The sequence below is a fragment of the Rhagoletis zephyria genome, unplaced genomic scaffold (assembly GCF_001687245.7).
Source record: "Rhagoletis zephyria isolate East Lansing unplaced genomic scaffold, Rhagoletis_zephyria_1.1 Rzeph_scaffold_11861, whole genome shotgun sequence".
NCBI lineage: Eukaryota > Metazoa > Arthropoda > Insecta > Diptera > Tephritidae > Rhagoletis > Rhagoletis zephyria.
Window position 1 is genome coordinate 2401 of NW_016168936.1, and position 15943 is coordinate 18343.

Genomic DNA, 15943 nt, shown 5'->3' on the forward strand with positions numbered 1-15943 from the left:
ATATAAAAATACGCCACAACAAAATTTTGCAAACCCTTTTTTGAAGGCACCATTCGCTCGATTTCAATGAAACATGGTGATGGAATTTTGTACACCTACATTTATACACATATAAATCGCGAGAATCATTCAATTGCGAACCATTTTCTCCCAGATTTTAAAATCACATTGAATGATGGTTGTTTTGTGCCAAAGTTTTTAAAAGGATCAGTGTGTTTGTCTTGCGATAGATGGCGCAGGGATTGAGAGCTGTCCTAAAAAATCATATTTATGATCAGATTTGTTTCAATTTTGGAACACATATTAGCAAACTGGTGAAACTTTTTAGCCCAGTCGCGTGATGAGAAAATATTGGGCTTTGGCCCAGTCTTGACGAAAACCCGTGTGAAACCCCCGTTAGAGCAGGAAATATTATCTTTTGTTGTATTCGATTCAGNGGGATTGAGAGCTGTCCTAAAAAATCATATTTATGATCAGATTTGTTTCACTTTTGGAACATATATTAGCAAACTGATGAGAAAATATTGGGCTTTGGCCCAGTCTTGACGAAAACCCGTGTGAAACCCCCGTTAGAGCAGGAAATATTATATTTTGTTGTAAACCTTCAAAATACTTTCTCAACCGTTAACGATTCAGATGAAAAAAAGAAAGAGTTTATGTAGATGTGGACAATTTAGTTTTCAACCTCCAAGAGACTCTCAGACAAATAAAATCGAAAAACTTATTTACAGTCTGAATTGGTATATGTTTGACATATTAGTCAGTGACGATCATCTCATCTATACATACAATTACATATGCATATTTTTTATAAATTAAAATTGAGGTACCTTTTTCGGTCTAATTCCAAAAGCTACTGAAGAAATTTGGAGGGAACTTGGTAGAATTAGCATTAATTAACGTTCATANAATCGAAAAACTTATTTACAGTCTGAATTGGTATATGTTTGACATATTAGTCAGTGATGATCATCTCATCTATACATACAATTACATATGCATATTTTTTATAAATTAAAATCGAGGTACCTTTTTCGGTCTAATTCCAAAAGCTACTGAAGACATTTGGAGGGAACTTGGTAGAATTAGCATTAATTAACGTTCATAATTCGATTTTCAGTTTTCCTGTAAATTCGCTATAAACTATGCTAGTGGACTTCAAAATAGTAATTCGCATAAAGGAGTTAGTATTGGTGACAGGTAAAATTCAAAAGTGTATGAAAAACGATGTCGAATTTCGACAACTGGACAACTGGGCGATACTAATTGATTTTTATTTTTTGAGCACATTGAACTTGGACTCGGGCGAGCCTAAGATATTGACCAATCATCTTTCACACAGATTGTTTTAAGAGCATAATTAACCATAGTTTTGCTATTACCAATCAAAATTCTAAAAAAAAAACAGATTTTCGGCACACACTAATGTTTATGTACTATGTACATAAGAATGTAGATGCCAAAGTTGTAAGAGAAAAGAATAAGCGTTGCTATTTTTTATATACATACGATTCAAGCAAAATGTATATTTATGGTGAAAACACAACTGCCGTTTATTTCTGCAGTAAAATTTGCTCAAAACGTTAATAATAATCTTATTTCTGCACATAATTTAATATGCTGAATGCACTTTATTTATAGTTTGTATATGCATGTGCGGACTTGTTGAAATTTTAGGCTGGTAACAAAAGTTTTGTAACCGGTAAAAAGTATCTGTACCCTTGTCGCATTCTGTGGATTCTTCTAACCGGTCAATCTTGTTGCTGTCTTATGGCAACAAAATAATGTCCCATGAAATATGCAATACCAGAAGTTCTACCAAACTTCAAAGCCAAATTACTGAATATATTGAAAGCATTACCAATTAACCTAGAATTGTCGCAACGAGAAGTAGTACAATTTTTTGGCAATAAAATTTTCCGGTTACAAAATCATCGGTAACGTCCATTGGAGACGTTTATAAATGCTTTAAGACAATGTGTTGTCCAGGAAATGTTAGTTATAGAATTTGAAATTGCTCTAAAAACGTACTAACTAAGTAGATGTAAATGTAGTCTGAGATGTTTTAGTCGATTGTCTCGATTGTTCAAATATCTCGACAGTTCTCGATGTCGCGAGTAGGCAGTCCGGGTTTCTGCGGACATAAAAAGACGTGTTCTAATGTAATAAATATTTAGTAATTAAGCACAAAAACAATATTTTAAGTAATTTTTCCTTGCATAAACATACCCAAAATTTATCTCAATTAGTGTAAATTTGATACTTAATATCAAAAATCAAAATAAAGTATTTAAGTTTGAATTCTCGCTTAAATCTCTTTCGCTTCAAATTGGTTATCATATTAGTTTTACTAAATATACGCTCCGAGGGCACAGAATATTCAGATATTTGGAAGCTAGTGAATATAGTTCTGGAAACTTAAAACGATGCATTTTCCAAAACTGTAATAGATCCTGCTCACGATCGAAAAATGGCATTTCAAGATACAGATAGATTAACAAAATTGCGCTAGCTGTTGATGTAGTAGATCGAAATGATCCTGGGGCATTGCCAGCTTTTGCTATGGCTTTTGTAGTTTCCAGAAAACCAAGTCGTCTAGAAATAATTTCCAAAAGAATTAGTTTTAACTGCTTCCCGATATCTGTTATAGGGTTTGTTTTTTATTTCGATTTGCAGTCCTCGGAAAAGTGGGGTGATACGCGACATCGTTGAATATGTTTGCCCTGGCAAATCTTCGGTTAAAATAGGGTCTGGTTTAAAAAATTGGATGCAGTCATTCATTGCCTCCCACTCTGATTGCTTGGTGCATTTTCTAAAGAAGAAATAGTTGCCGCCAGAGGGAGCTTCAATTTACATAGCCTTTCTAGCATAACGACTGCTGGACGAAGGTGTTCTAAAACAGATTTTTATATGTTTGCCGCATTGTCGGTTACAACTGTAACAATTTTGTTAGTAATTTACAAATTTGACAGAATATCTAAAATCGCTTGACCGATATTAAAGGCGAATGGTCAGTTTTGACTTCTCCGGTTCACAAAGCCAAAAGATCTGGAGTGTTAAATGAAATGTGCGGCGATGGTTATATAACATCGGCTGCTGTCAGAAGTCCACAATTCGCTTGTCAAAGATATACTAGTGAACCCACATAGCGTTAGAACGCCCAAAATTGAATTTCAAAAACTTAAAAAATATTCTAAATGCTAGCCAGAGTTAAAAGAGATCCGCGTGCCAGTGAAGAACAGTCTCGCACAGTGCATGTTTAGAACTTCATCAAATTTCAAATCACCCCATACCGATGAAAATAGTTCTTAATTAAAAAAAAAAAAAAATAAAACTTTATCACACATCCACACATCTTTAATTTGATCTCTCATTTTTGAAATTCCTTTTCAAAAGTATTCTCAAACTAAAATCTTCTTAAACCTCTTTCGTCTGACATTGCGATACGCATGTATTCCAATAAACCGATGAATCAATTTGAATTGTAGCCTCTTAAATTAAGGGTAGGTATACGCCATACATATAATTCTTTCTTAAATATTCATCTGAATATCTTCTCGGATAGCCAAGCGGTCATTTAGGTACTCTCTTCTAGCTCTGTTAAATCTCAACTAGAGCTGGCCTATATCTCTGATCAATACGAAATTACCCTCATATGGTTCCTGGCACATAGGGACATTTACGGAAACGTGGCAGCGGACGAGCTTGCAAGGTGCGGCTCAGCACTGAATGTGTCCCACGCGGTGGACATGGGTGCTTCGCTCAGGGAAATAAAAGCAGCAATTACCGAAATTTATCACTCGAAGACTAAGCAGGGGTGGAACCTTACCGGATCATACAGGATTACCCGGCAGTTCTAGGTGGCCTACAACTCACTTAGTCCAAAGCTCTCTTATGAATGAGCAAAGAAGTGCACTGCAGTGTGTACAGGACACTGGCCCGTTGGCGTAGTAGTTACGATGACTCTGGCTCAAAAGAGACAGTCGAACACTTCCTGTGCGAGTGTCCAGCCTTTGCAAGGATGAGGCTGAAGACACTCTACAAGCTATTCCTGCAGAATGTTTTAGAGTGAAGCTGACCCTCTCTGTATGACGTACTGAAATTCATTAAATATGTTTTGTATTTTGAAGTGAATTGTTTTCGTTATTTTCTTGTTAAGACACATGTGTTATTTATTTTTGTACCGGCAATAAAATATTGGGAAATATTTTTAATAGAATATTTTACTGGTTTCTAGCGCATATTTTTGAATTTTGCGCGCATATTATATGCGCATATTTTCGATTTTTTAGTGCATGAGATTCCGAGCCCTACTTATAAATATAAAAAGAATGAATATTGGATGATATTTTCCATAATATGTAACCCGGCTTTAAAAACGATGATTATTTTTTTTTTGTGTGCAAAATGTTTATCAAACGGCAAGTGTAAACTGATTCTTCGGAGCTTGCCCATTCCTGTGTCCCTTGAAAAATTCAAAAAAGTGCTGACGAAGCTGACCAGTTCTTAATCATTAGCAAAATATTTAGAAGATATGATTGCATTTACCTGTAAAACCTGTTTTGGCACATCTACGCCAATACTTTGCAATGGTCCTTTTAACATAACTGGACTAGAACTAGTACCGGATGATGTAACTGATGGTGGGTGGGTTATATAGTTTTGTTGATTCATTTGCACATCGTTGAAATTCGTTCCGAAACTGTTGGATGCTGGCCTATAACCAATGCCCGTATTATTACTATGACCCATCATATGTTGGGTGTTTGATGTTGTTGAATGTAACGGCTGGCTTTGGTGTGGGCTAGGAATCTGTTGTGTTATATAAGACTCAACTTGCTGTTGTAGAGCAGCAGCCTCAGCTGCTGCAGCGGCTCTTTTCTCTGCTTCGCGTCGCTCCAACTCTTGCTGTTGCTGTTCACGTTGCAACTGCTGCTTGAGTTGTGTCCGAGATTTTGGAACAGTTGTCTTGAATGTAGGACTGAAAAATCAAACAAAATTTTATAAAGTTTATAAAGACTTTGATGAGTCTGTCAGGCTTGCCGACAGGTATGTGCATATGTAAATGTTACGAGTTTAGTATGAAATAGCACAACGTAAATATTAAATGCAAGTGTAAGTAATAGCATGTGTACATTAGGGTGTCCCGTCAAAAATTTTTTTTGATCTACATTATCGCAAGAGGTATCGAAATTTGCGTAATTTTACACATGTTAAGAAAAAGGTAAAAAAAGTCAGAAATGTGTGTCATTTTGAGGGCTCTACCACACCATGAAGTTTTCCACGTATTTTATATGAGAAAAAACACTTCTTCGTAGAAATAGAGATAAAATCCTTAAAAGTCAATATTTTTAAATTTGCAAACTCTTTTTCTCTTTAGGAGACTTCAAAGAATAATATCCAGTTATTTATTTAACCTTTTTTTAATATTAATGCTTGTTTTATGGTTCCCCCATTTAATTATTTTGGGGATTTCGGGGACCTATAAAAAATAGTTAGTGTTAAAAAATCCTTAAGTAAACAATTAGGTATTATACTTTGTAGTCTGCAAATTGAAAAATATTGACTTTTAAGGATTTTATCTCTTTTACGGATTTACGAAGAAGTGTTTTTTCTCATATTAAATACGTGGAAAACTTCATGGTGTGCTAGAGCCCTCAAAATGACACACATTTCTGACTTTTTTTTACCTTTTTCTTAACATGTGTAAAATTACGCAAATTTCGATACCTCTTGCGATAGTGTAGCTCAAAAAAATTTTTGACGGGACACCCTAGTGTACATATATGTATGTATGTATCTATTAAGCTTCTCCTTTTCTTACTACGTACAATCATAGGAGCATAAAAAGTTTGAATTATCTATATAAAAAGTAAATATTTATTAATACAAATGCGTATGCAATTCTAGTAAATTTTTATCAGTAAGATTCTGAGTATTCTTTTTACGCACCCGCCTGTTGACGGCGGTAAGCCAACAACCCTTGGCTCAACCGGCTCCGTGACTGCAATATCACCCAAGTCTACTATGCTCGGATCCATTTCCAATATCATTTCTAAGTCTTTGTCGATGCCTACAGTTACTCTAATGTTACAATCAGATTCAGCTGTGTTGTTATTAGAACTAACATTCTGTGATGAGTAAGAGTTTGGAGAAAAAGATTGTTGCCCTTGCTGCAAGGATTGTTCTATTCGCGAACCAATTTGTGCTATTTCATTGCTGCCTTCATCGCAATCCATTAAGGCGGCAGGTTCAATACCAACTTCGATTTCCAGCAAGGGATCAACTTTGCTTATATACTCTCTTTGTTGTATTTGTTCAGTTGCTTTTGAACCAAGGGCATGCTTAGGTTGTAACTGATCTCCTATTTTCAAATCAGTAGTAACATTTGTGGTAGACATTTTCAGAGTTTGTATCCGCTGTAAAAAGTCCTGAAACTCTGTCGAATTATTTCGGGATGACTCATATAAAGTTTTAGGTGACATAGTGTTGCCACAAGAAGAACTATTTTGGCTATTGTTGCTGTCGCCGTGAACTATCTGTGAGTGGGGTTGAACATTGTCAATTAAAGTTGTGAGCCATGCTGACTTTTCCGTTTCGTCGAATTGCACTGCTGCCTGTGGGGCAGAAGTTGACTGTGGTTCACAATTTGCTTCCTTAATAAGGGATTTCGTAGTAATATAATTATTATTTTTACCTAAATTATGTTTGTAGCTTTGGCTATGATTCATATTGGCGTCTTCATTTTCTTGGGTTTTGGTTCTATTTCCCCAATATGAGAACATTTTAGTCAAATTTTGTTTTCTTTAACAAAAATTTCTTTAGACACGTGCGTAGAATGATCGTGATTGTACACGCTTAGTAATATTCAGAAGCAAATTTATTACTTACAACATTAATTGAGAATATAGTTCGTAAGAGAAACAAATATTTGCTTGAGTGCATGAAAATATATACATAGCTATGTTTGTATATCTCAGGAAAGTTTCAAATACATATAAACATATGTATGTATGTGCATGTAATTTTTTACAAAGCAGCAGCACACTAATTTTGTTTCGATGCCGTGTTTATACACAACGTTCGCGTAATTTACTCCTGTCTCATTTGCACTAATATTTTTATAGAAAATATACTTAATGCACTTTCACCTCATTCTCAAATTTTTTATTATACATATGCCTTTCATTGGTTTCATATTAACCATTTAATTTTTATGGATGTACATTTTCACATTCGCATACGCAATTTTATTACTTGAATAGTATTTTTAAATTCTTAGAGGTAAAATTTTCTTTCGGCTGAATAATACAAAAGATAGCCCAGAAAAAACAAACAGACCTTGATCTTGTATTGTGAAGAATTGCCAGTATGTTTTCGATGCGGCAACTTTCGAAGAGAACACTTTGAATACTTTCGAACAGATATTCTATTTAAAAAGAGCTTTGCGGACCGTAAAACAGGGTGATTAAAAATAAATATATTCTTGTTTCTCAGTGGCCTGGATACAAATATGTGCACTCTTTTAATTTAAAATTTCTTAAATAACTATAATTTCAATTTCATCCTTTTTCTCGGGTTCAAGCATAAATTGCTTACCCCTTTTGTAATATGTACATATATATGTATACAAAAGTTAATCGAATATGAATTGGTATTGGGTAGCATTGTATTTATCCTTAAAAATAATTTAAAAAATTTTTGAAAACCCTATATCCGCAGAGGAAAATACAACACAGATGTAGTAATATATGCGCATGATTGGAAAAAATTTAAAAGCTTTTCTACAGTGATATTTCTATCTGTTCAGGTGAAATTCAGCATGCAGTATAAAAATTTGAAATTTTTGGTTTAACAAATTTTGGAACACGTATATATACTCAGACCAGATTTTTTTGGCAAAATATCGGGACATTTCTAAAACATCGAATCCGAACTTACAATTTATTTTTAGAATCAAAAAAAGTTTGAAAATGATCGCAAAAATGTATATATATGTAAGTACACACAATATACATGGTAGCAAGAATGGAAATAGAGTAAATAAGGTTTTGGCTACTTTTCTTTGATTAAAAATTTTTTTTATATTTTTTTATGAAATATAGCTTACTATACAAAACACGATGTAAATCAAAATTTCTAACTTTGTAGAATATTTACAATACGAATTTTACGAATTTTAACAAATGTTGATCAAACTTTTAAAATTTTCAATCAGATTTTCAGAATTTTTTAGCATGCAGTTTTGTTGCCCATTAAATTTTAGGATGACAAACTGCAAGTTCGAAGTAGCTTGGACTTGCCGTTGATTTTCGGTAATTTTTTGTTCGCGCATTTTCTTCCATACAAAGTCTGCTTACCAAAAATCAACGGAAGGTCCAAGCTACATAAAATTTACACTTTGAATTGAATGCGATACAAAACTGCACACTTAGAATTATGCTAAAAAATCGAATTAAAAACTCAACATTTTGATGAAACTTTGTCAAATTTTGTGAATTTTTGTACAAAGTTTAATTTACATGGTTTTTGTTATATAACGAACTATACTTGCATAAAAAGAATAATACACATTAAATATTTAATCGGAAGGGGAATAGCCAAAGAATACTGAAAGGCCTCTTCCCTATTTAGCTTTATTTTCGCCACTGTATTCAAGTTAGAATCGTTTCATTAAAAACAGACAAAAAACTAATAATTACAAAAACCTTAATAACAAATAAAAAAATAATAATAATGACTGAAGTGCATATAGCGAGAATACCAGTTTAACAGAATAAAACATAACCAAAGANAACGAACTATACTTGCATAAAAAGAATAATACACATTAAATATTTAATCGAAAGGGGAATAGCCAAAGAATACTGAAAGGCCTCTTCCCTATTTAGCTATATTTTCACCACTGTATTCAAGTTAGAATCGTTTCATTAAAAAAAAAACTTAAAAAGTAATAACAAAAACCTTAATAACAAATAAAAAATAATAATAATGACTGGAGTGCATACAGCGAGAATACCAGTTTAACAGAATAAAACATAACCAAAGGTCATAGAAAATAGGATGTTCTTTGTGATAACGTTTGTACGAAAAAATACATATACGTCCCGACTTTTAAAAAATATTCAGCGGGAAAATTTTCTCAAAATCGGTACTGTCCCGTCAAAATCGGTATGAATGGTCACCATACGTATATAAGTATGTTAAATTAGTATGTTAACGCTATTAATACGCGATAACACTAAGAAATATTAAAAATTTAATTTTTATGTAAAAATGAAAATTTTTACAATTATTATTTTTTTGCATCTTCAACCTTTACAAATTGGTAGCTAGTTTTTAAGGCGGAAACCATTGCAGGCCTATGTAATCGTTTGATAAAGACAAAAGTCCCATTTCAAACGGTTTTACAGAATNATACGCGATAACACTAAGAAATATTAAAAATTTAATTTTTATGTAAAAATTAAAATTTTTACAATTATTATTTCTTTGCATCTTAAACCTTTACAAATTGGTAGCTAGTTTTTAAGGCGGAAACCATTGCAGGCCTGTGTAATCGTTTGATAAAGACAAAAGTCCCATTTCAAACGGTTTTACAGAACTCTCGATCTAAGCAACTAAACACATCCCTTCCCGGAAGAACGTCTTCATCCAAGAAACTATTTTTAGGTTGTTATCAGGGAAGGGATTTTATGGAAATTGCCTTTTTTCCTGCTAAAGAGATAGAGTATATTCGATTAAGAATGGCCACGATTTAGCTTTCCCTGATTCCATATATACACATTTGATGTTGCCTTTTTTAAGATATTTGCCTTTTTTTGCCTATTGTACCTTTAATAAAGTGATTATAGCGAGGAAAACGCCCTTATTCCACTTGTATCAACTCACGTCGAGCACACGTTTAGTAGTACATTCAAGGCTATGTTAAAGCCTGTCTGTTGTTACAAAAAAATCAAGTTGACAATGAAGAAAATCGATGGATAAATAAAAAAGTACTAAGTGGTCATATGAAAATGCGCAAAGATTGTTTGTACGAAAAATTAGAAGGAAAGAATGTTACTCATACGTCATGTACACCTGAAAATATCTCGAAAACATATCCATAGAATAAAATATTAACTTGATTTTCGGAATCAGCGAGCAATTCTATATAGGAATTGGATATGTGGTGGCGTTCTTTGAACATTTTTCCTATAAACCAGTGCTATTTTCAAGCTTTTGTATTTTTTTAGTGCCTTCTTTTGCCTTGTTTTGCTATTTCTAGTGCCTTTTCCTGCCTATTTCGTTAATTTATTTTGCCTTTTTTTATAGGTTTTTAGGCCCTAAAAATCCGTTCCCTGGTTATTATGCATAAATATCAGTCAGTCCTTCTTTTATGATGCGTACAAAACTCGTAGTGATATCTGTCAATTAATTAAGGAGTAGCACGTCCAAAATGATAAAACCTTATAATCAAATAAATGATTGCCCGTTAATGAAAACGTATCGGCCGAGAACATCGTCGCTGTTCGTGAAAATGGACTACCGAGCCTGAGGCAGCCAAAGGCTTTTTGTGGTTATAGCAGAACTATGCAACGCGCCACGAGGCGGATGCAATGATAGGCATTCTGCGTGTACGATTTCAGCACTTGAGCTCCTTAACATAAAAAAATGGTTTTTGCTAATACCTCTCACGCGGCTTTTTTATTTCATTTTAACAAAAAACTATTATAAATTAAAAAAAACTTACATATGTAGATATGTATATTCGTGTACGTACATATGTATGAAAGTGCGTACACAAGTATGTGCATGTGTACAATAAAATACATTTCTTAAAAAAATACCAACACTCATGGAATAGATAAAGTTTACTTTTGTTGGTTTTTGATGAATGAGGGAATTAGAAATGACCGTTGTTTACTGTATAATGTGGATCTCCGTAAAAAAATGTGTATAATTATCTAAGTCTTACCATTCAGTCAGTTTTGAGCAACGATTACCTACACTTGCATATATTTCTAGGGTTGCCAGACGTTAAACACTTTCGGGAGAAAAGCGCAAGCGGCACGCAAATCTTCGTCGGTTACTTTATTACATATCTTCTGTAGCCATAGGCTAATTTCTCCCATTTGAGTCCTTTATACTCGCTTTTTTGTCCAGCATAAGGCTTCATACTCAGCAATCGAATAGGCTTGGAACTGGTGACTAGGAGGCCATTCATTTGACCAACTCTATACAGTTTTTTTTCTTGTTTTTTTTTTTTACACAAAGTCTACGAAGAAATTCACCTGAAAAAGAGATGTACTTATCTACCAAAGCTGGCAAATGCAAATAAGGATTCAATTTTAAAACATAAAATTAAAGTTAACAATAAAACACTTTTCTCGCAAAATCCATAAAAAAATTTTACTACTTCTCTTATGTTTTACTGCTTTTTTTTAATCGAAAATAGAAATGTACTCCTTTCTCCGTTTCAGAATCTGGCAACCCTATATATTTTGGATGTCTTTTAAAATCCCTTCATTTCGAGTGTATGTAAATGAATTATATTTATAAATATAGCTACATACGTAAACCCTGTTAGTACTCTCTTTTAAATAATGTGCATTTATATATACATAGCACGTATTTATGTGTTACAGCAAACGAGTATCAAAAGAACACTACGTAAGATAACGAAATACGCACAAAACAGCGACACAAAGTCGACGAGTTGAGCCAGGTCGGTTAAATAAATAAGCAACCGGAGGCGAAGTGTAGCAATGGGAAATGATTACACTATTGTTAGTGAGCTCTGGGGTAAATACTTTAGGGAATTTTTAATTAGGGACAAACCCTTAAAAGTATGTGATTTATGTATGTATATGTATATTAAATAAATTGTTGTATTACTCACATTGATTGTAAAACTATTTATGTCAATTGTTTTTAACTTATTAATCACATAAGCTAATCGCATGCTTAGTAATACCAACAGGGTTGTTTATGTGGCTAAAAGGAAAATTTAACGGAGTTAAGTGTTCTTTAGTTACTCGATTGCACCAGAATGAGGTTATACTTATTGTTAAACATTTACTTTGTTTATACGATGCATTAATTTGCGTTAGCTTAAATCGTTTAATTTTGATACAGACGTACATAGTTATATGCTGCTTTTTCTTTTTTTTCGATCCGATTTTTTCTAATAAATGCAGCGGAGCCGAACATTAAATACCCGGTGCAAGTATCAAATATAGTTTTTTTTTTTACCTGTCCGAAAACCAACGCTACATGGTAAGCAGGGGTGGATTTACCCTATTTCAAACATCTTCGATAGAACGTTCAGTTAGACATAATGAGATAAACTTATGCAGTCATATGGGGGCGGTATCACGCCCATTTTCCGAAATTCCAAATAATTTACTTCTTTTCAAGGTATTGTGGTTAGTATCAATTTTGAGTAAATTAGCGTCCTTAAATTTCGAATTGTCGAAGTTTCAAGCATATCTGAAATTTGCTGTTAAAGGAAAAGTGGTCGTAATTTTGGTTTCAAAGGATTTGCTCTAAGGTGGCAAGCACAATAATCATACCGAGTTTGTTGCATATTGGTCGAACGGTTACCGAGATACATATATGAGATCATATTGATCACATTGTTTTTGAATAAATTAGCTTCAGTATTTACGGATTTATCGAAGATTTCGCATTTCTCTGAATTACCGCTGCATGGGATGTGGGCGTGGTTATTACCCGATTTTTTTTTTTAATTTTCAGCCATTTGCTATGTTGTACCAAGGCCAACAACTGTGCCAAGTTTGGGAGAAATTGGTGAAGCGGTTACCAAGATATACACATGTAATCATAAGTGGGCGTGGCTAAGTCCATTTTCCAAAAATTTATAATACTACTATTTTTCTCGCCTAAAAATCATTGTAAATATCAATTTTGAGTGAATAAGCTTCATTTGTTACTAAAATATCGCAGTTTTCGTATTTCTAAAAACTACCGTTATATGGGAGGTAGGCGTGGTTAATGTTCGATTTCACCCATTTTCAATACCATCCATCCTACGCTCGAAAGAAGTACAAGTACAAAGTTTCGTAAATACATATATCTCAATTTTTACTCCACTTATGGTGTACACAGACGGACGGACGGACAGACAGTTACCGCTTAATCGATTTCTCTTTTCATTCTGATCATTTATGTATACATTTGTCTATATCTAACTCGATTCGTTTTGCCTATTACAAATAACCGTTATGTGCACTAAGTTATAATACCCTTGTGCACAAGTGCGCTCGGGTATAAAAAAGCAGCTGATTGTGTTCATTGGGCACACTTCTTTCGGTATTTATAAACTATAGCATTTTACGTCCTCTATGCTGACACGAGTTTAAAGGAACCGTATTAAGCATCGTATAAACAAGGTAGTTGTTATTCTGAAAATTGAGAATAACAAAAAATTAACAAACTTTTCTTACATGTCATCGAATCTCACTGAACGGGTCGCGGACTTCAGCTCATAGAATTCTACATTATCCGTCCTCCCAGCAACTTGAACTTCAGTTGATAGTAAATCTAAGTCTTCGATGGGAAAATATTCAAGATCGAAATCCATATTTATGCCGGATTCTGCCATCGTCGAGCTAAATGCTTCTTACGCCGGTTTTACTTGTGGTGAGTGGAAAATTTCAAGTTTTATTTTACTCTAAGTTGACTAAAGCACAAAAGTAATTTGATTGCTGACAACTTGTGGTGAGTTGGTGAGCATTGATCAAAACACATTGGTGTGCGATATCTTTTTTCATTTTATTCTTTGTTCAGTGATTCGTTATTTGTTTGGCGGCTTAATTAAGAAGAGTTTCAAACTCTGCCTTTGGAAATCGACAATTAGTGCCAATAAAATCGATTTGAATGTCTTGCTCAACACTTGTTTATCAGAATGGTCTACAATGCATAATACATACATATGTACTTGTATTAGTATATGTATGTATGTATGTATGCTCCACTAACACACATAAAACCACGTGTGATTAAGCTGCTGAGTACTTGCTAGTTACTGTGGCTGATTGCTTGTCTCAGAGAAAANCCACGTGTGATTAAGCTGCTGAGTACTTGCTAGTTACTGTGGCTGATTGCTTGTCTCAGAGTAAATGCTTGNAATAAAATCGATTTGAATGTCTTGCTCAACACTTGTTTGGGTCTACAATGCATAATACATACATATGTACTTGTATTAGTATATGTATGTATGTATGTATGTATGCTCCACTAACACACATAAAACCACGTGTGATTAAGCTGCTGAGTACTTGCTAGTTACTGTGGCTGATTGCTTGTCTCAGAGAAAATCGCCTTTATCATGTTTGTCGAAGAGCGAGTTTTCTTTTTCTTTGCTAACATCACATTATATGAATTTGTTTTGTTTGCTTGTTCACAGGTATGGATGAATGTATGAAAATATGTAGTAGCAGTTACTTAGCTCTCTTTACACATTTTCACAACTTCACTGAAATTTCGGCGGCCATCTTTAATTCTATTTTAATTTTTATTATACTGTAAGTTTGCATGATCACTTGTAGCTGCGCCTAGCACGAACACAACTGCGATATTCACACCAATAGCCTATCAATGTTATTTCGAACTCGTAACTTATTTGGCAAGTTGAGAGTGCGAGCGTAATAGCTGTCGCAACCACTTCAGGCTTCAAAGCTGATATCGCCAATAAACTGTCTAAACATACAACTATGACCATTTATGACCAACTTTTATACATACATACATATACACATACATACATATATACATATGTACATCTACATTTTTAACATGATTTATCAGTGCCCTAAGGGGCGATCTTTCTTCCATTGATTTAATAATTTCATTGTTGCACAGCTTTTAGTTCACGATCACTTTTGTTAATTTCCATCTACTCCGCACTAGCTTTCTGTTATTTTCATTTTGATTGCCGTCTACTGAATTTATAAAACCGATTTTTACATATCCGACACCTAGTGACAATCGTCCGTCTGTCTACTAGCGAAACCGGGCAAAGATAAAGCATTGAGAGAATATTTACTCGTAGCACCCGTAAAATAAAAGCAACGGCTTTGGAGTGAGCTTTGATTGTTTTAACTCACCTCAGTTAGTGGTGGGTACGAAAATGATGATAACTAAACGAGTACGAGTACAGAGGAAATTAGACAAATAGGTATTATCAATTAATTGATAGCAAGAATTTTTCAATGCTCATAAATACTTATAAGTACCAAAAGCGTCACGTGTTGTTCAATAACCGGTATATTGTGCTTAAGTGCTTACAGATGGGAGTTTTCAGCTTCTCATTTAGTCTAAAGCTTACTTACTCAATGTAAGTAAGTAAGAAAGTTTTAAAAGTAACGTACTTATATGTATATGCTCCAGGTTGTTGGCGTTTTTGATGCATTGGAGATATTAGTTTAAAGTATTTTCAACATTAAATAGGTTACTCTTGTTGACATTCATTCTCTGTAGAACAAAATTAAATATATTTACTCATATACATACGTGTATGCAAATATCCGAAATAAGCTTAGTTATGAAATTAGAGCTTACTAATGTAATGCTAACATAGCGAAAATGCTTATAAAAGTGCTTTCGATGTGAACCCATAAACAGAAAGTGTGTAAAAGCTTTAAGCTCAAATTGGCAAATAGATGTCCTATAAATCGAATGCTTTATTTCTTGGGCTTAATGCTTTCGATGTTATTATACAAAAATTAAATCATGAAAACAAAACACCGGCCTATGACCGATATTCTAAACCTCGTGGCGTATCGTCTTATAGAAGCTGTTGAAAAGGAAGGAAAGGCTTTGCTTTGTGTTTTGAAGTGAGCTCCCTTATAAATTCGGAATGATTTCGATTTAATGCTGGTGTGAGGATTCTTTTATAATAATAATAATAATAATAATAATAATAATAATAATAATAATA

General features: G+C 33.7%; 1 protein-coding gene and 1 long non-coding RNA gene across 4 annotated transcripts in view; both read right to left on the minus strand.

Annotated features, from left to right (window-relative positions):
- Positions 1-7561, minus strand: part of LOC108377289 (uncharacterized) — a 9896-nt gene extending 2335 nt beyond the window's left edge. Inside the window, exons 1-3 of one of the 3 annotated variants that reach the window (XM_017633551.1) lie at positions 6698-6765; positions 5953-6617; positions 4549-4981 (exon numbers count right to left, since the gene is read on the minus strand). In XM_017633551.1, the coding sequence (XP_017489040.1) occupies positions 4549-4981; positions 5953-6485 (966 nt within the window). In that variant the 5' untranslated portion in view covers positions 6486-6617; positions 6698-6765. Of the gene's footprint in view, positions 1-4548; positions 4982-5952 lie in introns of all 3 variants that reach the window. The other 2 variants (XM_017633550.1, XM_017633552.1) reach the window with 2 other exon arrangements.
- Positions 7562-10348: 2787 nt separating this feature from the next.
- Positions 10349-15034, minus strand: LOC108377290 (uncharacterized). The gene is made up of 3 exons (XR_001849315.1): positions 14749-15034; positions 13449-13914; positions 10349-10639 (listed from the first exon to the last, which is right to left on the minus strand). It is a non-coding gene; the product is annotated as an uncharacterized LOC108377290 (long non-coding RNA).
- Positions 15035-15943: the final 909 nt, after the last annotated feature.